At 40.7% G+C, this 26741-nt stretch overlaps 1 protein-coding gene across 1 annotated transcript in view; it reads left to right on the forward strand.

Moving 5' to 3' along the window:
• Positions 1-4140: 4140 nt before the first annotated feature.
• The window catches only part of APOOL (apolipoprotein O like), a 52888-nt gene continuing 30287 nt past the window's right edge, over positions 4141-26741 (forward strand). Inside the window, exons 1-2 of the mRNA XM_075539110.1 lie at positions 4141-4220; positions 18018-18122. Coding sequence (XP_075395225.1) covers positions 4206-4220; positions 18018-18122 — 120 coding nt within the window. The 5' untranslated portion in view covers positions 4141-4205. The remainder of the gene's footprint in view (positions 4221-18017; positions 18123-26741) is intronic.

Below are 26741 nucleotides of genomic sequence, written 5' to 3' on the forward strand. Positions count from 1 at the left end.
TGGTTTTAGGTGACCCCTATGAAAGGGTCGTTTGACCCCCAAAGGGGTCACGACCCACAGGTTGAGAACCTCTGGTCTAAGGAATGTCTTGGCCAGGAAGTATCACAGTAAAACATAAAACATTGGGACAGCCCAATGGCAAATTTCCAGGTGGTCTGGATGGGACATTGATGAGAAAGACTGGCCCTGGTTGGCAAGTGGAGCAAAGAGGCATCCCAGTTTGCTCTTCTGTGTCGGAGAAATGGAGAACTGCAGTGAAGCAGTGTGTTAGTCCAGGTAGGCTAGAGAAACAAACCCATACAAATACTCATGTGTATAAGAAACAGGCTTATATACAAGAGCAGTTGAATATTGAGGAAACATCCCAGCCCAGTCCAGTCCAAGCCCCTAAATCCGATGTTAGCCCATATGTCCGATACCGATCTATAAAATCCTCTTTTGACTCACGAAACACAAGCAATGATGCCAAATGAAGGACAATCACAGGCCAGTGGGTAGAAAATCTTTGGATCCAGTGGTGTTGTAAACATCTCAGCGCTGACAGGGGTCTCCACATGGCTTCTCCAGCTTCAGAGATCTGGTTGCATCAGGGTAGGTCCAAGTGGCTTGGCACTCTACCAGAGTAGTTGGAAGATTTCCTTGACCAACGTTAGTTGGATATTCAGAAAGTACCAATATTATTGGAGTCATCTTGGGTGACAAGGAAATCTTGGAGAAGGGGGCACTCATTCTTTAAGGGAAAGGGTAAGGAAACTGCCTGTGTAGTTGGAGTTACCCTATGGGGGATGTGGGTGTGTGGGTGCAGAGAAGCTGAGGCAGACTAGAGTGACTGTCACCCAGGGCTGATGCTGTAACATACACCAGCTCCAAGGTCAGGAGCTAGTGCCCTTGTATACTGTACAGAAATGAGGGATGGGTTTGGCTCCTTTGGGGTGGAAAACACAGGCTAAGGATTTCTTGATTGATTGGCAGCATTGAAGCTCCAGGTAGTCATTTCTGGTTGTAATCGTTCTTGGTTTATTGATTGCTTTGTAGTTGTCACTATTCTTGGTTTGCTAGTTTCTGAAACTCACACTTACCCATTTGTGCAGGCACTTTTACAGGGTCATCGTAGGGGAAGAAATTTATAGGGTTTGCTTGGAGCCAGACACGGAGAAACTTTGGTTCTTAGCAGACTTGTAAACCTTACAACTCGAACATTTAAAATATGGCTTTCATGTTGTTTTTAAAAGCAGAATCGTGTCGGAACCCCACCCCATCCTCAGGGCTTTCTTCTCAGAACTGTGTGCACTCTATAATATCTTTTGTTGTGGTATTCCTGTTTTCATGATGACTTTGTTTTGTGCTGTGAAAGGTTGAACAGTTGAGTGTGCAGTGTGTGTGACATTAAATTGTGAATTAGCGGGACTTGAGATGTAACAGCTTATCAATATTTGAAGATAACGGTACTTGATATCCTCTTAACAAAAATTTGCCTTCAACTTTAAAGGTGGAAATACGTTTCAGAATAAAGCAAAAGCGGGCATTAAAATAATAAGGATATGGTAGTTCTGGCCCACCCTTCCCTAGGCAAGAGATCCTCCAGTTCTATGCCATTGCGTTAGCAGTCATCTGCTTCTTTTCATACTAGGGAGTTTCAGCCATAAGTCCAAAGGCTGAAGGAGAGTTTGGGGTAGAGCCCAGTTCACTTAGTGGGGTTTCCAAATTGAGTCCTTCTAGTTTGGTAGATCCCAAGTATGGGACCCAAGATTCATTTGAGGAACTGCATAGTAAATAAGTCCTTAGAGACCTCTTCCTATCTTAAATTGAGGGATGGGAGGAAAGCGGTCACTAAGCAGTGCTTGAGAGGAATGAGTATAGAAAATCAAAGGCAGAAATCTGACTTGAACAGTTAAACATTTTGTCAGTAGATCTCCCCTAGGATGTAGGCTGGATCCGATCTGGTTTCCAAATTTTTCTGGATTTTTTGTTTGCATTGATTTTTCTAAGTTTATATTGGGGTATATCTCAGATGTGTTATGTCATTGGGGGGCAGCCTTTTGAAGGTATGTGTTAGTCTGGGTAGACTAAAGAAACAAATCCATAAACATGCATATGTGGATCCACATGTGACCTCCTCCCTGGGAGATGGACGGCAGAGAAGGGGGGGAAGGGAGACTCCGGATAGGGCAAGATATGACAAAATAACAATGTATAAATTATCAAGGGCATATGAGGGAGAGGGGAGCAGGGAGGGAGGGGGAAAAAAAGAGGACCTGATGCAAAGGGCTTAAGTGGAGAGCAAATGCTTTGAGAATGATTGGGGCAGGGAATGTGCGGATGTGCTTTATACAATTGATGTATGTATATGTATGGATTGTGATAAGAGTTGTATGAGCCCCTAATAAAATGTTTAAAAATATGTATAGCCAAAATAATAACTTCTAAAGTAAAAAAACCCAAAAAACATGCATATGTGTATGTGAGAGTTTTATAGAAAGGATAATTCATTGTACATTAAGAAAGCACCCAACCCAGTCCAGTCTAAGCCCAAAAGTCTCATAAGAAATACAGGATTTCCCAGAATTCTCAGGAGAAGGCCATGCCCACGTCAAGGCCTCATTGGCTATGTTCTGATTGACTCCACCCTAACACTCTTAATCCTCAAATTGACAAATGATTATATAACTACCACAGTATGTTATATGATTTTCTGTTTTTCAGTATATGAAACCCAGGATTGATGAACCTATAGGAACAACAAGTAGAATAAGGGTTTTAGGGGGAGGGGTTACAGTGGTGGTAAGGGAGACCATGTCAAGGAGTTTCTGTAAAAAATAATGTTTGGAAACTGATTGTGGTAGCAATTGTACAATTCTGAGTGACGTCATTGAACGATGGAATGATCTATGCATTAAATCCCAAATATAAAAAGGGCACGAATCTAAAGTCCCAGTAGTCTACAGCACATGGCCTGGATAGAAACTTGGTCAAAAATGTCCAATTAGGAACATAGGACTAGACATATTCTCCCCTTGGATTCTATATATGTATGCTTAAGCTACTTTTTTTTCCTGGATGAGAGGTTTCTTCTCATTTCCCTACCACAGCAGTGTCATTGTCTTCTATGAGCCACATGTGCTCCCTTCCCCTTTTCTTGACTCGACTTGCCAGCAATGTTCCCGTATCACTCTGGTAGGAGGGTCTGTTGGTTCGGGGTGACCTTAGCAAAATGTTGCATGGCAGCGACTGAACGGTCTTCTCCCTCTCTCCACATCTTGAAAAGTTGGCTTTAGCTGGGGTGAAATCGCTGTGGAAGTGGTTTTTAAGGAGCTAGGCAGGCTCTCTACCTCGTTACTTGGGTGCTTGGACTAGAAGATTACGCGCCCTGGGAGCAGGGGCTTCTTTTCTTGCCAATACAGTTATCATCAAGGTAACTGGTCTGGGGTTTTAAATCCTTATCTAGACCAGGGTTGACAAACTTATGCTATGGAACAGCCAATCCTCACCCTCACAACAAATTAAAAGCTTATTTGAGAGCCATAAATAGATTTTCCACAAACAAATGAAAACCATTATATGAATATCACTTTTTTTTCAATTTTACTTCAGAGCCATGTGTATATATTAAACGAGCCACATACGGCTCACAAGCCAGTGTGCCGATCTCTGATCTAGACATATCCCAGATACCTGAAACAAACACAAAGTCGTTTTTCACCTTAGCAAAAGAACTTTTTGAAACATTTTACCAGAGACTAATCACAAAAACAAGCCCCCAGCTAGCTAGTCGATTCCAACCCCAAGCAACCCAATGGGACAGAGTAAAATTACGTCGAATAAGGGTGTTTGATACTGTGAATTGTTACAGGAATGGAAAAGACCGCTTTTTAGAGACTCGCGGAGCGCTCGAGTCCTTACCGACTCTTAGGAATCCTCGGCGTTTCAACGCTCGACCTCGGCATTAATATTCCAAGGTCTGACCCACAGCACCACAAGAAGAGCCTATCGGCGGAAAGAAAACTTTCTCTCAACTAGCCAACCAATTGCAGCAGTTTTCAGTCCGGCTCAGGGAGGGCGGAGAAAGGGTGGGAACCGGAAGGCCAGGGGCGTGGCCGGGTGCGGCCGTCTTGGGGTGGGGGGCGCGGGGGGGCGGGGAGAGCCCAATTGAACTGCTTTGTCCCGCTTCGCTTTCCGTACTCAGAGCGGCGGCGAACTTTTCAGCAATGGCGGCCATTAAGGTAAGTGGAAAAGGGTTTTGTTTAGGTTCTGTGAGTACAGGTAGCATTCTAGTAAGGGTCTAGTAAGGGTCGACTCCTCTTAGCTGCCCAAAGTGTCCTGACGGCAAGGTGCTGGGTAGAGATAAGACCATAGGAAAAGGGTCAAGGTCATGGAATTCGCGTTCGGCGCTTAAAACCCTTGGCCTCAGAAGATACCTGCCATTGTCTTTTCGATTTTCTTCATCCTGGAGCACCGCTCCCTTCCTAGTTTACCGCCTTACACAGGGGCGCAGTAAAAACTGGGAAAATACTGAGCCACGAGCTCCAGCAGAGGCTGAGGGGTTTTGAACTTGAACAGAGTGTCTCCATTCGCAAGGTGGGGCTATTTCACTGGGACGATTTTGTTGGAACTTTTTTTTGAGGGCGAAATAAACCAGCAGATCACACAGTCTCGTTCCGGTACGAATGCTTATGTGTATTGTTAAAACTCTCTGGGTTCTACCAGCAAACATGAATTTATTTTGCTCCCTGTAGCGTTACAGTGGCATGTTTACGTAGGGATTTGAGTGCCGGAAGTGATTCAGCTGTTTACCTTCTAACTCCTAACGACCTTATAGGACAGAGTAAAACTCCACAAAGTTTTCGAGGCACCAGAGTACAGACTGCCTCAGCTTTTGCCCCCAAAGCGCCTGGGGGGTTGAACCACCGACCTTTAGATCACCAACCTAATGTTTAGCCAAGCAGTGGACAAATAGTGTGTTCACATAGACGGTTTTAAGTGTAAAACCATGAACCCTGTTTGCTGGAGGAAAAAAACGTTTAAATTTGATCTTAATTTACTATTCTCATGTTTCCGAAATTCTGGCTCTCCTGTTTATTCTAATTATTGCAGCAATTTCCTAACTGGACTCATTGCCTGGCTCTTCTGGAATCCTTTCTATTATACTTCCTACTGAAATGCAAATCTACATCCAAACCCAAACACTGCTATCTGGTCAATTCCGACTCTTAGGAGCTTGTAGGACGGGAAGAACTGCCCCTGAGGGGTTATGCCACCAGCGCCCCTGTGTTTCACAGAGATGTGTTAAAATGAAGAAAGCAGGCAATGAGATTAGCCTTAGCAAAGAGAAGATACTTCTGTTTTGGAGGCTGGAGCTGGGAGGGATAAAAGGGGATGCTACAGAGAGATTTTGAGGAACAGAAGGGAATTTTGGTAGCTAACACCATTTACTAAGAGAGGAAAATGTAGAATGTGACTTTAGTGATTATAGAATGAAGAAGGCTTGGTAAAGCCAATGTAGAAAATATAATACAGCATCAGTAACAAAACCAAAGACCCCCAAACCACTGTTACCAGGTTGATTCCAGTTCATATTGACCCTGTATAGGGTTTCCGAGACTGTCAATCTTTATGGAAGCTGACAGCCTCATCTTTCTCCTTGGAGCAGCTGGTGGATTGAACCCCCGACCTTGCTCCAAAGCATCAAATAGGTATTGAATAAAATAATTCATGGGAAACAAGTTTAGCTGAGCTTGGCTTTGTTATTGTGAATTTCTCAATGCTTTTAAAAACCTTGGAGGAGATTAAATAATGGGGGTGCTCTAGTACTGAGTGTTGTAAAGGTGAGATGGGTGGTATGAGGTGTAAATAAACAGAATTTTTTCCTTTACATACACATTTTTAAAATTACAATTACACAAATTGCAATTACACACCCACAAAGGCAAATCAAAACCAGCTTGATACATTTTCATTAAATGAGCATGCCTGTTTAACCAGCACTCTCTTCCCCTCACCCCCCCAAAAAGAACAACTAGCAGCTCAGAAGTCCACCCCATGCCTCCCTTCTATTTATCTTCCACCATAGATTAATTTTGCCCTATGTTTGAGCTTTATATAAATGAAATTATGCAATATTTGCTCTATTGCAGTTGTTCTCAACCTTCCTAACGCTGCGACTCTTTAATACAGTTCCTCATGTTGTGGTGACCACCAACCACAAAATTATTTTCGTTGCTAATTCATAACTGTAATTTTGCTACTGTTATGAATTCTAATGTAAATATTGGATATGTAGGATGTATTTTCATTGTTACAAATTGAACATAATTAAAGCATAGTGATTCATCACAAAAACTAATTCTATATTGTGAAATATTTATTTCTAATGACAAATAAATGAAATTTTGGCTTGAAGCATGATGTAGCATGTGTAATAGTCTTCACGACAGGTACTTGTATGTGGGTGTATCTGCATGTGGGCGGACCCGCCTGGAGACAGATAGAGGAGTGGTGTCTCGGTTCTTAAGACCATCGGAAATACGTGTTTCTGATGGTTTTAGGTGACCCCTGTGAAAGGGTCGTTCGACCCCCAAAGGGTTCACAACCCACGGGTTGAGAGCCACTGCTCTATTGTGTCTGGCTTCTTTCACCCAATGTTGTGTTTGTGAAATTCAGCCATATTGCTCCATGTAATAGTAGTTTGTTTATTCATACTGCTTTGCAATATTCCAGTGTTTGACTATATCACAAACATCCAATATGCTGCTGATGAATACTTGAGTTGTGTTTAGACTTAATTTTTATACTTGTGGTAAGCATATAGGTGACAGACTACTGCCATTTTTAGAACTTTCAAATATGCAGTACCGTGTGACATTAATTACATTCATAGTGTTATTTGCCATTACCATTTCCAAATTTTTCAACACCCTTAACAGAATGTTTTTAGGTTTGAACTATTCCAAATAATGCTGCTATGAACATTTTCCTCAATATTTTTCGGTGTGTACACAATATGTACACATTTCTGTTGAGTGAATATGCACGAGTAAAATATCTAGGTCATAGGGCATGCAGCTTTGGTAGATCTGCCAAATAGTATTCCAAAATGGTTATGCACATTTATCTACCATTTGTGAGGTTGCTAGTTGTTCCAGAACAGAAATTTTGCCTCAGAGTGTAAAAGTAATGGTTTAGAAACAGTATTATCGAGGGGGGAGTGGGGAGGGAGGGGGAAAAAAAAAGAGGACCTGATGCAGAGGGCTTAAGTGGAGAGCAAATGCTTTGAGAGTGATAAGGGCAAAGAATGTCCGGGTGTGCTTTATACAATTGCTGTATGTATATGTGTGGATTGTGATAAGAGTTGTATGAGCCCCTAATAAAATGTAAAAAAAAAAGTTAAAAAGAAGAAGAAACAGTATTATCATTTAGAAAGAAGACAGAGCTTCCTTCCTGTACCCGAGACAATTGCCTTGTCTCCACCACAGAAGGTTAAAGGGAAGCAGTAACCTCAGGTGTCCATCACATTTCCTTTAGACATGGAGAGCAGAGGAGGGCAGGCAGAAAGAATGTTTGTGGTTTTCAGGGGTAGCATGAAGTTTGATCACAGGAGAGAAAATGCAGAACATTGTAGAAATGAGAATAGAGAAACTATTCCTTGGGGTTACATCTTGGAGCTTTGTCTAAAAATGATGGGGAAAAGGAACATGGCCGTTATAAATTTCACAGTTTCACAATCCTTGATGATACTAGCTACATATTCCTTTGGGTCAATTTCAGCCTTCTCCTTCCCCCCATGTGATTAATACCAGAAAGAAGTTGCAACTTATCAAAGTGAAGTTCATACGTAGAAAGACTGGTGGCATCTCGTGTAAATTCATATTTTCTGTTTTTATCATTGGATATCCTTAGTCTGAACATCACTTTCAGTTATCCTTTGAAATTTCTAGCTTGTTTAACAGTATGTGCCAGAAATGAAATGTGGTCCGTGCATTGCCTCTTCCCATACTCATGCCCACGGGACCCACTGCTGTAGAGTCAATTCTCCTTCATCGAGACACTATAGGACAGAGTTTAACTTTACCATAGGGTTTCTGAGACTGTAAATCTTTATAGGAAGAGACGGCCTCATGTTTCTCCCACTGACTACCTAGTGGGCTTGATAAGCTGACCTTGTTAGGCTATGAGGACTCAGTGTTTCCCATAATGTTAGTCTTAGGTTACTGCCATTTTTGTGTTTTGTTATTAAATTGTGTAAGGCTTCATATATTTTATAAAGTATATATTTTATGTTACACAAATCATATAGTTTAACATTTTATACATAGGGCTTTGATCCATTTTTAATTGTTTTTAGTCCCATTTTAATGGGGTGTGTATATGTTAGTTGTGTTTTAAAATCCATTAACTAATTTTGACAATATTTATGTTTTTCTATCCCTGATTATCAGAAACTGATTAAAGTTGAAATATGACAATCTATTAAAAATCATTTTATTGGGGGCTCTGACAGATCTTATAACAATCCATACATTAGTTGTATCAAGCACACCTTTATATATGTTGCCATCCTCAGTTTCAAAACATTTTCTTTCTACTTGAGCCCTTGGTATCAGCTCCTCTTTGGTCCCTCCCCCTTGAACCTTTTGTCCCGTGAACCCTTGATACATTATATATTATTATTTTCATATTTTACACTGTTTACTCTCTCCCTTAACCCATGTTTCTCTTGGAATTATGGCAATCTTTTTGCTATTTAAATGTTTATTTGTGTAGCAATGTATACTACCTGTATATATGAAGAAGAGGCTTATTAACCACCTGTGATATACAGATAACACAATTTTGCTGCTAAAAGGGAGGAGGGCTTGAAGCACATGCTGTTGGAGATCAAGGATTACAGCCTTCTGTATGGATTACAATGCTATGTAAAGAAAACCAAAATCCCCATACCTGGACCAATACGTAACATGATAAATGGAGAAAAGATTCAAGTTTTTGAGGATTTCTTCTTGCTTGGATCCATGATCAATTCAGTCAAGAGATCTAAGGATGCATTGCATTGGTATGTCTGCTGCTAAAGACCTCTTTAAAGTAGTGAAAAGCAGGGATGTTAGGTTGAGGACTAAGATGCGCCTGATCCAAGCCATGGAATTGTCACTTGCTTCATATACGTGTAAAAGTTGGTCATTGAATAAGGAAGAGAGATGAAGACTCTAGGTATTTGAATTACGGTGCTGGCAAAGAATATTGAAAGTACCCGGACTGCCAAAAGAACCAACAAATCTGTCTTGGGAGAAGTACCACCTGAATGTCCCTTGGAGACAAGGATGATGAGACTCCATCTCCAAGCTTTGGACGTGTCAGGAGAGACCAGTGCCTGGAGAAGAACACCATGCTTGGTAAAGTAGAGGAGCAGCAAAAAAGAGGAAGATCTTCGACAAGATAGATTGACACAGTGGTTTCAATGATGGACTCAGACTTTAGAACAATTGTGAGGATGGTGCCAGGGCCAGGTTGCTTTGAGTTGAAACCAACTCAGCGGCACCTCACAGCAGTAGCAACATATATCTTTATGTTGTAGCTCTGGTGTTCAGTTAATGTAGCATAATTACTGCATAATTTAAATGTTTTAAATTTTCAAAATAATGCACTATCACAGTTAAATCACTTGGCACTTGAGCTGCCTTAGCATCCGTTCTCTATAATTTAATTTCATAAAAGTAAAAATCCAAGCTATGCTGAGCTGCTGAGTTAATTTTTCTGCCTAACAAATTATCCTATTAAATGCCAGAGCTTTAGGTTTTATGAAAATTATATCTCAAATGTACCATGTATTTTTCCATCTATCTTAAGTTAAGGAGTTTAACCCATTCTTCATCATTCAACGGTTTTATTATTTAACTTTGTGTAATGTAATATGCCATAGTTGTTATTCTGATAGAAAATGCAAATATACATAATGGACATGAATGGATATTGAACCCCAAAACAATTTTTGAACTTTCTATCTTGAAAAAGTTTCTGATTTCATTCTTTTTTCCCTCATAAAATAAACTGAAATGTATATAATAGCCTTTTAGACAGTATAGCATGTTCATTATTATCAAAGGTGGCTTTTTTTCCAGGTGTGTTTCTCTCCTCCACAAGAGGTCATTGCTGAGACTTGCAACTCGTTTGACTTTTTTTGTTGTTGTTACTAATAACCTACATTATTTTTGTCAAATTAACCATCAGATTATTACATTTTTTACAGATATGCTGCAGGCTGCTACTCTCTTGGGGTGCTCCTTAATATTTAACTTCTAAGTAAATAGCAGATGGTATATGTCACGTGCTGTGGGATCAGTGTTCGGTTTCTAACCACAAGTTGATGGTTCAAAGCCACTAGCCCCTCTGAGGAAAAGACGAGGTTGCTCCCGTAAAGACTTACAGTCTCTGAAACCCTGTGTAGGATCAATATGAGTCTGAAGTGACTCGATGGCTGGGGGTTTTGCTTTGTTTGTGTGATGCACCATTTAAAGTCCAAGTGGTCCAAATGAGGCAGTGCTTTGCAGCTCATCAAAAGGTTGAAGATTTGAGTCTACTCAGGCATTTCAGAAGAGAGGCAAGACGATCTACTTCTCAGTCAACTTGACAACAACTGGTTGATGAATCATACATTTCTAATGTGGAAATAGATCAAAGAGGTGGAGCAAACTGTTTCTTGATAAGGCATTGCTTCCTTCTGTTGTGCATAAGGTCTCGCTATGGGTCAGAACTGAGTAGATGGCACCTAACAGCCAGGTGGGAGGTGCTTTATATTCATTGGCTCTTTCAATCACAACAATCCTATGTGGTAGACCCCATTTAAGATGTTTTTGGCTAAAGTTTAGAATCAGACAGACTTCAGAGTAAAATTTTAAAAAATTATCTCATAAAATAAGAAGTTTAGATGTAGGCCACACTTCAGGATTTCACTGCCCTCCCTGCTACCCAAGCAAGTATGATGTCCTTCTCTAGGGACTGATCTATCCTGACAACATGTCCAAAGTACGTGACATGAAGTCTTGCCATGCTTGCCTCCAAGGACCACTCTGGCAGTACTACTTCCAAGGCAGATCTGTTTGTCCTTTCAGCAGTCCATGGGACTTTGAATATTCTTCAGCACCGCAATTCAAATGCATCAATTCTTCTTTGATAATCTTTATTTGGTGTCCAACTTTTACATGCATATGAGGTAATTGAGAATACATGACTTTGGGTCTAGGGAAATGGAAAATCTTTGCTTTTCAATACTCGAAAGAGGTCATGTGCAGCAAATTTACCTAAAACAGTGTGTCTCCTGATGTCTTGATTGCTGCTTCCATGAGCATTGATTTTGGAGCCAAGTAAGACAAAATCTTTGCAAACTTATTTTTCTTGATCGTATCTATTGATCCAATTGTGAAGATTTTGGTTTTCATTATATTAAGTTGCAATCCATACTGAAGGCTCTAATCCTTGTTCTTCATCAGCAAACACCTCAAGTCCGCCTCGTTTTCAACAAGCAAGGTTGTGTCATATACATATCTTAGGTTGTTAATAAACCTTTCTCCAGTCCTGATGCCACCTTCTGTTATAAGCCAGCTTCTCTGATGACTTGCTCAACATAAGATTGAATAAGTATGGTGACAAGTTAAAACCCTGTCTCACATCTTTCTAATCCACACAGTAGTCCCCTGTTCTGTTCCCACAACTGCTTCTTGGTCCGTGTATAAGCTCCGCATGAGTGAAATGAAGTTTTCTGGAATTCTCATTCTTAAGGTTATCCACAGTTGAATGCCGTGGCATAGTCAATAAAACACAATTGAACATCTTTCTAGTGTTCTCTGTTTGATCCAAGATCCATCTACATCAGCAGTGATATCCTTTGTTCCAGGTCCTCTTCTGAATCTGAGCTGAGACTGGCGGCTCCCTGTCAGTGTACTGCTGCAACCCTTGTTGGATGATCCCCCTAGTAAACATACTTTAAACTTCTACAGAATATCATCTGATATTCTGAGATTTCTTCGTTTTCAGGGACATTATATTGAGATACAGCATCAGTACAGCATTGCCACCACCCCTATCAAACTGCAAAACTGCTCCATCATCCATTTGCTGGTTCTTTTCCTTTCACAGTCATAGCGCACTCTGCACTTATCTTTCATTCTTAATTATTTTTGCTTCTCATTTTGGGCACATGCATCAGAAATTTAGCTTTTTATAAACCCAGTTAGCTATTCAGATAATAAAAAGTTCTTCCTTTCTTTTTGTTGGTTGCAAGATGTCAGCGAAAGTTTTTTTTAGCACGAGAAATTTAAAAATAAGGTCTTTTGCTTTCTCCCCCTTCTCTTGGTTTGGAAATCCTCTAGATATGTAAAAGTTTGTAAAGATTAAGATCATATGAAATATGATGTGAAGTAGATGACTTCCAAAAAACTACGGGAAATTTCATCTCCTTGCAGTCACACCATTTTTATTTTTGAATTTAAAATGTATTAACATTACTGAAATTAGGCATCATTTGACCAAAAATACCTTTTTATGCAAAAGTACCTTTTTTGCACAATGTCTTTTTTTCCTCCCCCCCTATTTCATTTTGAGCTTGTATTTGTTCCTGTGTTTCCTAGAGGATTGTTGGATTAGAAATTGTAAGTAAAACTTGTATTTAGAATAGTTTATAAATGTTTTAGAAAAATTTTGAGGGAGAGTGAATAATTATAGAAAGTAGACTTATGGTTATAGTACAAGTACAGTGCTTCATAATTTTTCTGAGGTAGTACCGCTTTGGATTTTCTTATTTGTTTAGTTTCCTTTTTAAATGTTATTGTGGTAAAATGTGTACAAGAGTATATTAAAAAGTATTGCTATTATGGTTATAGTTTATGGATATACCGATTTATTCCAAACGAAATGGTTTTAAACTTGTCTGTGGTCAGTGGATGGCTGCAGACAGGTTTTCTTAGTAATGTATTTGTCTTCATCTCGTTAGGGTACCTTCCAAAAAGGAGCTACTTCTTATGCCATGGGAGAAAATGATTTTGAGGTCAAGGTTACTAACACATTTTAACCAAAACTCAAGTGGATATCTTTTAATCTTTGGAATTTTGTCACAAGCTTATGGAAATCCTGGCCCACTTAAAACAACACAATTCAGAGGGAGCGAGCATCTTGAGGAAGGCTGGGAACAGTTCAAAGATGGGCCCTGAGAGAGAGAGAAGACCATTAGCCACGATGGATTAAGAACCTGATTGAATTCCAGAAATAAGTAGAAGACGATGATAGAATTATCATTGATAAGACACCACTCCTAAAGGGGGAATGTCACGTATTTCAAAATTTTCAATTTTAAGGTAACATCTTTAGCTCACAGATGCCAAAAGCGTTGTGTCAAGATCAGCTATCTCAAAGAGCTGAGGTTCTTGCAGCTCAGAAATGCTGCGTGCAGGTAGGGATGACAGAAGGAAGTATAGGAAGGTGTTTGGAAGAAATGCGGAAAGTTTAAGTGATCTGAACTATACCTGAAGCCTCTGTCCCAGTGGGGTCAAGGGGTGCAGTCAGCCTCCTAGCATCCTTACCGGAAGCCCTGAGTCTCTGCCTCACCTTGAGGCCTAGAGGGCAGAATAAGCTCTGACATTGTAAATACAGAACTTGCAGGAGGTGAAAATGCAGGCCTAGAGATGGCTTTCCAGGGGACATTCTGACAAAGCAGAAAGGGAAACTGAAGTTAGGCTGTGGCCCTCCTGCCACTTGGTTGTCATCGCTGTTAGCTTCCTCAGAGTCATGTCTGACTCAGCGATTCTATGTACAAAAGAACAAAACACATAGCCTGACTTTATCTGACTTTGTTTCTTCCCAGGCTTCTCAAAAAGAATACAGACATACCTGTTGTTTTTTTTTTATGTCTTACATTACTATTTTTTGCAAATGTTTTGTTTTTTACAGATTGAAGGTTTCTGGCAACCCTGCATTGAGCAAATCTATTGGTACCATGTTTTCCCAAAAGCATGTGATCATTTTTTGTCTCGCTGTCACATTTTGGTAATTCTCACAATGTTTCAAATATTTTCCCAATGCTATTACACATTTAATGGACTACAGTATAGTCTAAACATAAATTTAACTGTACTGGGAAACCAAAATAATTGTGAGATTCCATTTACTGTGATACTTTTTTGTCATGGTTTGGAACCAGACCTGCATTGTCTTGGGTATGCCTGTAATAAGCACATCAATGATAAGCAGATCAGTAAATCTCAGCTTTTAAAACTTTTGACTATTTTCTAACATTTAAAAAGACAAGGGAATACTCTAAAACAAAAAGTCCTCCATTTCTGTAAAACACCACTTTTCACATACTGACGTCGTCATCTTTGGGACTAACCACATGCATATGTGAGGATTGGTGTATGAAGGGATTTCCTTTCCGTTCCTATCCTGTTGATTGGTTTGATCATGAAAAGGTGTTGAATTTTGTTGGATGACTTCTTTCATTAATGGATCATTTAGTTCATTACTTTTGATTCTATTAACTTGGCATATGTTACGTTGATTGATTATTTTGGTGTTGAACTACCCTTGCACTTCTGGAATAAATTCCACTTGACAATGGTAAGTAAACCTTACTATATATTTAAAAGATTTTGGTGTGCTAGAATTTTGATAAGGACTTTTGTGTCTACATTTGCTAGATCCATATTGGTATGTAGTATTTTAAGGATGTGTTCTGTCCTCTTCTATTTGTTGGAAAAGTTTCAGTAGGGTTGGTGTAATTTCTATGAATGTTTGGTCGTTTAAGTCATTAGAGCCAGGAAATTTCTTTATTAGTAAGTTTTTCATTACCATACTTTAATGCAAATGACATGTTATATATAATATTCTACATTTTTTGAATTTTTGTTTCAACCATGCCCGCCCCCTTCTGGAAGGTATTTTCTTAAACTTAACTCTGTTAATTTTTAAAAATACTTTTCTGTTGAGAAAATGGAACGGGGGCCACATCTCACCTTTGGCTACTCAAAGTGAAGGAGAATCAGTCTCCATGTCAACCTAAGGCCCATTGCCACAAATTATATTTGGGCATGTCTCAACCATTCATATTTCTGTGCCCTATTCTGCCACCAACTCCCTCCCATGGTACTCTTTTCTGCCAGATTCAATAATTCATTGCAGTATTCATACAGAACTTACAGATAACACTTAAGTTTTGGAGGTTTATCAGGGAAGTTTTCTAGAACAAACCAGGATCCGAAACAAATTACCGATAGTGCCATGTCACTGATCCACAGCACGCCCTTTTCTCACCCAGCAGCCAAATCTCTCTGGTCTTCAGCCTCTCAGCCACCTGGGCCCCTTGGCCTCTGCCCCTCTGAGCCAGGAAACCCACCCACCTCTCTGCCTTACAGCCTCATAGTCCTAGCAATGCTTTTCTTCTGTCTCATGGTCTCCTTTCCTCAGCCTTTGGTCTCAGCATGATCTGGCCTCTGCTACCTCTCTCTACAACTTCAGGCGGGGATTTCAGTTGTGCTCTGCTGGTGATTCTTATTCATTGATGGTCCCGGAAACTCTCTTTTTCTGCTTCTCAGATGCTTCATTCTTCCACCTACAGTTAGTTGTTGTTAGGTGCCCTTGAGTCGGTTCTGACAGCAACCTTTTGTACAACAGAACAAAACACTGGTCAGTCCTGGGCCATCCTCACAATTGTTCTCATGTTTGAGCCATTGCTGCAACCACCGTGTCAATTCCTTTTTCCAAAGGTCTTCCTCTTTTTGCTGTCCCTCTACCATGCACAAAGTCTTCTCTAGGGACTGAGCTCTCCTGACAACATTATACTTCCTGTTTCTCTCTATTCATGTTTCACATGCCCTATTTGCACAGCCCCTCCCAATTAATTGGTAGGAGTTACAAAAGCATGTATGAAAGAGCCATTCTAAGAAATTTAACTTCACCACTGCTGTCAAAAAAATCTAGCATAGCATACTTATGATAAGAACCACCACCTCCAGGGGTGGGCATAATTGGTAAGGAAAAGTATGAATGTGCATTATTTGCATAAAATATATTATTCCATATCGTATGTGTCTGTTTAAATCCTATTGTTTCTTGGGGGGGGGTTATACTTTTGTAGGAATTTGCCCATTTCCTTAAATTATCCAATTTGTGGACATGAGTCTGCTTATGGTATTTTCATACAATCATTTTGTTTCTGTCGTGTCATTCATAATGCCCTCATTTTCACTTTTAATTGTAGATATTTGTCTCTTTTTTCCTTATCTATCCAGCTAGTGGTTGTTGACTTAAAAAAAATCTTTTATTGTGAATTTGGTCAAGGTTTACAGATCAGATTACCTTCCAACAGTTCGTGAACATTTTGTTTTCATCTCATTGATTCCAATCCCCACAATTAACATCATTTATCCCTCTCTGTGTGTTTCCTGTTTCCATTCTTCTTTTTTTAACCTCTCCTGAAAGTTTGAATTGAGTGACTACTATTAAGTTGCCCGTGACTCCTGTAATGGACTGCCACACTAAGTATGACGTAAACACCAGTTTACTCCATTTAGAAAATCAGAAGTCCAAAATACACTGGGCTAAAACCAAGGTATTGTCCGGGCCAAATTCCATTTAAAGCCTCTATAGGAGACGTTTTTCCCTTGTCTTTCTCAGCTTCTGCAACTATATTTCTTGCATTCCTTTTCTCATGTTCTCTTCCTCCACATTACAGCTTACTATGTACCATCTTGAAAGTATCGTTACTAAGGTCACCCCATTGTCTTCTCTTCCAAATGTCTTTGCCTTCTTATAAGGGCTCTTGTAATTGCCCTTAGGGTCTACCTGGTAAATCCAGGCTCATCTCAAAGGATATGTAAATGAGTATATATACTAGTCTGGATAGACTAGAAAAACAAATGCATAGGCACTCATGTGTGTCTAAGAGAGAGTTTTATATAAAGGGTAATGTACATTAAGAAAGCATCCCAACCCAGTGCTCTCCAAGCTCATAATATGTCTGATACCAAGCTATAAAGTCCTCTACAGACAAAACTCATGCAATAACGACAAATGCAGGAGGATCACAGGCCAGTGGGTAGAAAGTCTTTGGATCCAGTGGTGTTGTAAGCATCTCAGTGCTGGCAAGGGGTCTCCATGTGGCTTCTCCAGCACCGAGGGCTGCATGAGGGTGGGTCCATGTGGCTTCTCGGGGATGTCTCGCATGGAATTAGCCTTATTAGTAGATTATCTCCAAGGGAGTCAGCAGAGAGAGATAAATGTCTCCTACCTCCAAGGAGGAAAATACAGGCATTCCCAAAATTCTCAGGAGAAGGTCATATCCACACAGAGGCCTCATCGGTTATATCTTGATTGACCGGCCAGGCTCCACCTCTTCACTCATAATCCTCTCAAATTGACACCAGATTTTATAACTACCACAGTATCCTTAAATTTATCCCAACTGCAACATTTCTGCCTAAAAAGTAACATTTACAGATACAGAGATGCAAATCAGCCTCCCACAAATATTGTGATCAGTCTGATACATACTTTTTATGCAAATAGCACATACCTTCTACATTTGTTTACCAGTCATTCCTCCTAGGAAGTATCTTCATAAAGGCCCTTGTGCCAGCTTTTTATACATGTTGCTATAAAAAGTTAGCACAACATATTTACAAAAATAACTTCCAAAGAGGAGTGGTTGGCAAACAAACTTAGAAGACTTGTGATGTGTGTGTAAAAAGATGATAATTCCTCAAATTTTATTAACTTCTTGGTAATTATTACATTTCCTTATTTTATATGAAGTAGGTCATTAATAAATAGGTAAAAATAGCACTCTAACATGCAGAGGAGAATTTTAAAAACAATGTCATAAAAACAATTTATTTGTAGTGTTTGAGTTTAAGTTGACTTTAATTTGAGTTTAAATCATTTAAATGTAAACAATGGTGTTCTTCAGATACCTCCAGAAATTATCAGGAAATGGAAGATGGGGGAGCTTTTCAATTACAAAATATTTTGCTTTATCTTTCCAGATGAGAAAGTTGACAACCATGCCGGCAGGTCTGATACTTGGATCTGTAAGCGGAAGTGCAGCCAAAGGAGAGGACCCTAAAAAGCAGCTAGTGAAACCAGACCAGGTAATTTTCGTACTACAGGTTTGTGAATTTTGCACAATATACAGATGGTACAAAAGCTGTGAGTTTCTCAAAAGGTTAAGTGCTCCATTGTTAACCAAAAGGTTGGCGAATCAGACCTCCCAAGAAGCACTTTGGGAGACAGATCTGACTGTGAAAGATCACAGCCTCGACAACCCTATGAAACAGTTCCATTCCTCACACAAGGGGTTGTGACGAGTCACAATTGACAGCAACTCAAAAAAAATTCAAGCCTCTGTTTGAAGTATTAGAAGATTCTAAGGCAAAATATTGAATGATGCAGTAACCATCTAAAGATAGAAAGAATATACAGAGTTACTATACCAAAAGAGTTAGTTGACATTCACCTACTTTAGATCACATATGAACAAGAACCAATGGTAGTGAAGGAAGAAGTTCAAGCTGTGCTGAAGGTATTAACCAAAAACAAGGCTTCAGGAACTGATGGACTAACCATTGAAATGTTTCAACCAGCTGATGACACACTACAAGCACTCACTTGTTTGTAACAGGAAAGTTGGAAGACAGATCATTGGCCAGCTGACTGGAAGAGATCCATATTTATAACCATCACAAATAAAGGTTGAATCAGCAGAATTCTCAAATTATAGAAAAATATCATTGATAACACATGTAAGAAAAATTTGGTTGAAGACCATCCAACAATGGTTTCAGCAGTATATTTAAAGGAAACTGTCAGAAGTCCAGGCCAGATTCAGAGTAAGACATAAAACAAGGGATATCATTGTGAATGGCAGATGGATCGTTGCTCAAAACAGAGAAGACCAGAAAGATGTTTACTTGTATTTAATTCAGCTAAGGCATTCAACTATGTGGATCAGAACAAGTTGTGAGTAGCCTTGAGAAGAATGGGAATTCCAGAACACTTTATTGGGCTTATTTGGGACCTGTATATGTATCAAAAGTCAGTCATTCAGACAGAACAAGGAGATACTGAATGGTTTTTAATCAGGACAGGTGTCCATCAGGTAGTTAATATCCTCTAACCATTATTCAATCTGTATTCCGAGCAAATAATCCGAGAAATTGGATTACATGAAGAACATGCTCATGGAAGCATCTGTGATCAAAGGGTGCATTATATTGGGTAAATTGGCTGCATAAGACCACTTTAGAGTGGTGAAAAGCAAGATGTTACTATGAGGACTAAGGTGCACTTGACCCAAGCCATGGTATTTTCAGTTGCTTCGTATGTATATGAGAGTTGGACATTGGCTAAGGAAGACAGAAGATTCAGTGTATTTGCACAATGCACACTTCGATGCATTTGAGCAGTGGTGCTGGTGAATAGTATTGACAGTACCATGGACTGCAAAGGACAAGCCAATCTGTCTAGGAAGAAGTCCGGCCAGAGTGCTCCTTACAGGCAAGGATGGTGAGACTTCATTTTACTTCCTTTTGTGCTAGGTGAAGTAGGAGGGAAGAGATAAAGAAGAAGGCCCTCAGTGAGATGGCTGGACACTGCAGCAATATGCTCAGGCATCGGAACAATTGTGAAGGTGACTCAGGACCAGGCAGTGTTTTGTTCTGTTGTGCCTAGGGTAGTTATGGGTTGAAACTGACTCGATGCACTTAACAACAACAACTACTGCTATTTTCCTAAGCATGAAGTCATTTATCCAGGGACTGGTCTCTCTTGACCTGTCCAAAATACATGAGATGAATTTTGCCATCCATGCTTCTAAGGAGCATTATTGCTATATTTATTCCACAACTGATGTTCTGGCAGCCATCATACTTTAAATATTCTTTACCAGTGCCATAATTCAAATGCATCAGTTTTTCTTTGATCTAGCTTATTAATTTTCCAACATTCATGTGGATATGAGGCAATGGAAAACACCCTAGGTTGGATCAAGTGCACTTTGTACCTCAAAGTGACTTGCTTGCTATTCAACACTTTTAAAGTTCTTATGCAGCAGATTTGCCCAATGTAATTCGTCCTTTCCTTTCTTGACTGCTGCTTCTATGAGCATTGATTGTGGATCTAAGCATGATGAAATCCCTTCAACCTTTTCTTGGCTTATCATGGTGTTATCGACTTGTCCAGTTGTGAGAATTATGAGTTAAACTGAGTTGTAACTCATATTGAAGGCTGTCGTCTTGATCTTCATCGGCATGTGCTTCAAGTCCACCACATGTAGCAGGCAAGGTAGTGTCTTCTGTCTATCGCAGGTTATTGGTAAGTCTTCCTCCAATTCTGATGTCAGGTTTTCCATACATTCCAGCTTCTTGGATTATTTGCTCACCATATAGATTGAATAAATATATTGAAAGTATACAACATTGACATATACCTTTTCTGATTTTAAACCATGTGTTATTTCTTTGTTCTGCTTCACAGGCTGCGTTTTGGTCCATGGATAGGTTCTATATTAGCAAAATGTAGTACTCTAGAATTCCCACTCTTCTCAATGTTATCCATACCTTGTTCTGATCCACACAGTCAAATGTTGTTGCATAATCAATAAAACACAAGTAAAGGTCTTTCTTGTATTCTCTGCCTTCAGCTAAGCGCCAGCTGATGTCAGCAGTAATTTTTTCGGTGCCATGTCCTCTTCAGAATCCAGCTTTTTTTTTCTGGCAGTTCCCCGTGGCTGTACTGCTGGAACTGAGTTTGAATTATCTTTAACTAAATTGTACTTGCGTTTAATAGTGATGATATTGTTTGATAATTTCCACATTTGTTAAGTCACGATTTTATGGAATGTGTTGAAACTTTTCAGTTGGTGTTGTATTAAGTACTGGAACCTAGTTTTTACCAAATATCAAAGTTCAGCTTGGACTTCTTCAGTATCATAAGGTTTTGTTCATGTGCTTCCGCTTGAAAGGGTTGTATGTTGACCAGTTCTTTTTGGTATAGTGACTTAGTGTATTCCATCTACAATGTAGTATATGAATTTTTCTTCAGCTCTTTCAGCTTGAGATAGTGTTGTTCTATTTTAGCTTTCTAACTCTCATTCTTTGAGCGTTATACTTCAGTTTGTCTTCTTGAACTACCCTTTGTAATTTTCTGTTCAGCTCTTACTTTGTCATTTCTTTCATTTGCTTTAGCTGTTCTCCATTCAACAGCAAATTTCAGACTCTTCTGACATCCACTTTTGATCTTTTCTTTCTTTCCTATCTTTTTAATGACCTTTTGCTTTCTTCTTTATGTATTGCTCCCAATATCTTCCCATAGCTCAACAAGTCTTCTGTCTTTAGTGTTCAGGGTGTCAAGTACATTCCTGAACGTTCACCTAATTCACACACAAATCCATTCCTTAAATGTTCTCAGAATTCAGGTGGGATCTACTGAGAGGGAGCCCTGGTGGTGTAGTGGTTACATGTTGGGCAAAGTCAGTGGTTCAAAACTACAGCCACTTCTCGGGAGAAAGCTGAGGCTTTCTACTCCATAAAACATTACAGTCCCCTCTCTCGCCCTGGCGCTCTCTCCCTGTCCTCTCTTCCCTGTCCCCTCTCCCCTTGTCCTCCTTCCCCTCTCCCACTTGCCTCACCATCCCTCTCCTGCTCTCCCTGTGCATGGACCTGGCTGTTGAGATCATGGCCTTCCAGGAGGGGCATCCCATGTGAACTGCTGGACCTTAAGAGCTACAAACACCCTTTTCCAGCAACCTTGGATCCACAGGATTCTGCACTTACCATCCTGCGATCTCCTTGCTTTCCTCTTCACGTTTCAGAGTCATCAGCCTGCAACTATATGAGTCTGAAGAGGGCCCCAGATAGCATTGGACCACTGCACTTGAGTTGGACTGGACTGGGGTCTTCTTGATGTAAAGTTGCTTCTTGACATAAAGTTCTTTCTTGTACATAAAACCAAAAACATTGCAGTCTTAGAAATCCATAGGGGCAGTTCTGCTGTGCTCTATCAGGTCGCCATATCAATGAGGAGATGAGATGATACTGAAAGTCATATTTTGGCTCTTGTGGACTTGTTTTCATTCAACTTTCTCCTGAACTTACATATGAAGAATTGACTGTTTTATATTTAGCTCCAGGCTTCGTTTTGACTGCTGACATTACTCTTTCCATCGTCTCTTCCCACCAACCAAAACCAAATTCTTTGCCATTAAGTCAATTCTGACCCATAGCAACCTTCTAAGACAGCGTAAGTTTCCAAGACTGTAACTCTTTGTGGAAGATAAAAGCCTCTTCTTTGTTCCTTGGAGCTGGCTGGTGGTTTCGAACTGCTGATCTGTAGTTAAGCAGCCCATTGCGTAACCACTACACCACTAGGGCTCCTTTCTCTTGTCAGAGATATAGTTAATTGAATTCCTTTGTATTCCATATAGCGAGGGTCATGTGTACAGTCGTCATTCATGTTGAAAAGGGGTATTTGCAATGAAGAAATCATTGGTCATGCAAATTCTTATATGATCTCCAGGTACATTTTTATCACGAAAGTCCTGTTATTCCTTCCTCTTTGTTTCCAACTTTTGCATTCCAGTTGCTAATAATTTTCAATGCATGTTTGATCTTTTACAAACTGAAGGCATTGCTAGAATTCTTCAGTTTTCTTCATCATTAGCAGTGTGTTGAGTACATATATTCTGGAGTCTCTGGATAGATATGGCCACTCCAGCTGGGTTCGCTTAATATATTCTTGGCTTGATGCTTTTTAGATTGTGAGGATCATTTCATATTTCAGATTGTGTGAATTCTCTTGTATTTGCCTATTCTTTTTTTAAATCATTGTATTAGGGGCTCATACAATTCTTTTCACAATCCGTACATACACCATTTGTGTCCAGCACGTTCGTACATATGTTGCCATCATCATTTTCTAAACACCTGCTTTCTACTTGAGCCCTTGGTATCAGCTCCTCATTTTCCTCTCCCTCCCTACTCCCCCTCTGCCCTCCCCCTTGATAGTTTATAAATAATTATTATTTTATCATATGTTACACCATCCGACATCTCCCTCACCCAGTTCTCCACTGTCCGTCCTCCAGGGAGGAGGTTATATGTAGACCTTGTCATCTGTTTGCCTTTTCTCCTTCACCCTCCCTCCACTCTCCCAATATCACCACTCTCAAGACTTATCCTGAGGGGTTCATCTGTCCTGGATTCCCTGTATTTCCAGTTCCTATCTGTGCCAGTGTACATCCTCCGGTCCAGCCAGATATGTAAGGTAGAATTGGGATCACGATATTGGGGAGGAGGAAGCATTTAAGAACTAGAGGACACACTCCCTCAATACAATAGCACCTTGCCCAGTTAAACGGTCATTCCATGATACCCACCTTCCTGACATGATCACTGAAGACAGATGTGTGCATAAGCAAACGTGGTGAAGAAAGCTGATGGTGCACGGCTATAAAAAAGATATAGCATCTGGGGTCTTAAAGGCTTGAAGGCAACAAAGCCCACAGAGAAGAAGCACACAGCCTAAGTGAATACAAGGTGTTAAACAGACCATGTAGCAGACACCAAAGAAGAAAAACTATCATTGTGTGATCACCTTTCTCACATAAACGCTGAAGATGAATGTGTGCATAGGTAAGTGTGGTGAAGGCTGATGGTGCCCGGCTATTGAGAGATATAGCGTCTGGGGGCTTAAAGACTTGAAAGTAGATGAGCGGCCATCTAGCCCAGAAGCAACAAAGCCCATATGGAAGGAGCACACCAACGTGTGATCATGAAGGGCTGAGGGGACCAAGTTTCAAACAACAAAGGCGGGGGGAAAAAAATCACATCACCGTGAATGAGGGGAGTGCGTGATAGGGACCCAATGCCCATCTGTAGACAGCTGGACATCCCTTGCAGAGGGGTAGTGGGGAGGAGATGAGTCACTCAGGGTTCAGTGTAACAACAATGAAACTCAAAACCTTCCTCTAGTTCTTGAGCCCTTCCTCCCGCCCCCGCCCCCCCCCCATTATCATGATCCCAATTCTACCTTGCGGACCTGGTTAGACCAGAGGATGCACAGCGGTGCAGTTGGGATCTGGAAACACAGGGAATCTAGGACAGATTCACCCCTCCAGATCAGCGGAGAGAGTGGCTACACCAGGAGGGAAGGGGGTGTAAAAAGAGATAACCGATCTCGGGGATCTACATGTAACCTCCTCTCTGGGGGATGGGCAACAGGAAGGTGGGTGAGGGGAGACGCCAGGCAGTGTAAGATAAGATAAAATAATAATTTATAAACTATTAAGGGTTCATGAGGGAAGGGAGAGCGGGGAGGGAGGGGGAGGGAAAAAAAGGAAAATGAGCTGATTCCAGGAACCCAAGTGGAAGACGAATTTTGAGAATGACGAGGGCAACAAATATATAAGGGTGCTTTACTCAATTGATGTATGTATGGATTGTGATAAGAGTTGTATGAGCCCCAATGAAATGATTTATGAAAAAAAAAGAACTAGAGGAAAATTGTATGTTTCATCGTTGCTACACAGCACTATGACTAGCTCGCCACCTCCCCGCAGCCCTTCTGCAAGGGGATGTCCAATTTCCCCCAGATGGGCTCTGAATCCCCACTCTGCACTCCCCCTCATTCACAATGCTATGAGTTTAAAATTTTTTTTGGTCTTTGATGCCTGATACTTGATCCCTTCAATGCCTTGTCATCTCACAGGCTGGTGTGCATTTTCTATGTGGGCTTTGTTGTTTCTCAGTTACATGGCCCCTTGTTTATCTTCCAGCTTATGGGACCCCAGATTCTATATATTTTGACAACTGGGCACCATCAGCTTTCTTCACCGCATTTGCCTATGCACCTACTTTGTCTTCAGTGTTTCTAGGGGTAGGCTGGTGTCTTCTATGTGGGCTTTGTTGTTTATTAGATGGCTGCTTGATTGTCTTCAAGTCTTTAAGACCCCGATGCTATATCATTTGATAGCAGGGCACCATCAGCTTTCTTTACAACGTTTGCTTATGCACCCACTTTGTCCTCAGCGATCGAGTCGGGACAGGCCAGTGTGCTTCTTCCATGTGGATTTTGTTGTCTCTCAGCTAGATGGCTGCTTGTTTATCTTTAGGTCTTTAAGACTTCAGGTGCTATATCTTTCGGTAGCCGGGCACCATCAGCTTTCTTCACCACGGTGGCTATGCACCCATTGTCATCATTGATCGTGCTAGGCAGGTGAGCATCTCAGACTGCCAAAATGTTAGAACAAAGTGTTCTTGTGTTGAGGGAGTACTTGACCAGAGGCCCACTGTCCATCTGTTTCCTTAATACTAAACCTATAAATATATGTACATAGATCTATTTCCCCCTCGTCATATGTAAATATATTTACATCTTTATATGTATTTACATCTTTATATGTGTGTATTTAAATCTCTATGACTACCCTTTGCCTTCTAGTTCTTTCCTCTGTTTCTTTGTACTTTCCTCTTGTCCCGCTATCATGTTCTGCCTTCATTTGGGTTTTAGCAATTCCTCTCAGTTACATTGCCCTTGACCCAGCGCTGCCAGACCTCCCACACGCTCCTTGACACTGATTTTGGATCACTTGTTATTCCCATGTCACTGGGCTTGTTAACACCCTCTTCCTTTCCCCTGCCTTCCCTACCCCCATGTCCCCCCAGAACTGTCATTCCATTGTTCTCTCTTCTGGCTTGTTTATTCCACCTATCCCTTCCAGGTAGGCATGCTATGTACTATCACAAGACTGAATACCATGAAGCAACAGCAGAAAGTAAAACAATAGCTACAACAACAACAATAACAACACATACACACACACACAAATAAACATATGAATAGTTCAGGGTCTGTTTGTTTTTCTTCATGGGTGCTTTCTAGTCAAGTCTGATGGGGTACCATGCCCTGGCACTGCCTCTATCCCTGGGAACTTCATTGCTCTGCTTCCCCTGCTGCTCTGGCTTTGGCATGGTGAGTACATGGAGGGCACAATTTCCTGCTGTGTGTCTCTAGTGTTGTCCCCAATGGTGCTATGGGTCAATGAGGAACGCTGTGTCCCATGGTGGGGCCGGCCCTGAACATTGTCTTCATGGCTTGGTGAGCCAGTGTTTGCTCCTGTGTGCTCTTCCCCTCTTCTTGAGCTGTAGCGTCAGTGCAGTCCTCTGAAGTAAATTCTTCTTGGGGGGAGGGTGGTGCTGTCCACTTAGTTGGTATTGGGGCCGGCCCCTCAAGCCTCTCTATTGGTTCCCTGCTTCATGTCAGTGTGTTGCGTTCTTGTCTTGGAGTTCCAGTTTGAAGTCTTATCTCTCTTTCCCCGTGGAAACACAATCAACACCCTCCCCCTGTGTGGGTTATTATCATGTTCCCCCAGGCTACCCATACCTTTTTCCATCCTCCCTTTTAATGGGCTACCATGCATCCTTGAGTTTAGTCTGGCCGCTGCCATATTACCTGGACCTCACCCCAGGGACGTATGTATACAGCATCTTCTTCCCTATGCCCCTTTTGAACTTTTTTTTTTTGAACTTACCTCAGCAGACTCATGTAGTACTTGTCCTTTTTTGCTTGGCTTACCTCACTTAGCATAATTTCCTCCAGTTCTTCCCATGTGGTGATGTGCTTCATGTGTTCATCATTGCTTTTTAGGGATGCGTAGTACTCCATTGCATGTATGTGCCAGAATTTTTAATCCATTCTTCTGTTGATGGGAATTT

The sequence above is a fragment of the Tenrec ecaudatus genome, chromosome X, assembly GCF_050624435.1.
Source record: "Tenrec ecaudatus isolate mTenEca1 chromosome X, mTenEca1.hap1, whole genome shotgun sequence".
Taxonomy (NCBI): domain Eukaryota; kingdom Metazoa; phylum Chordata; class Mammalia; order Afrosoricida; family Tenrecidae; genus Tenrec; species Tenrec ecaudatus.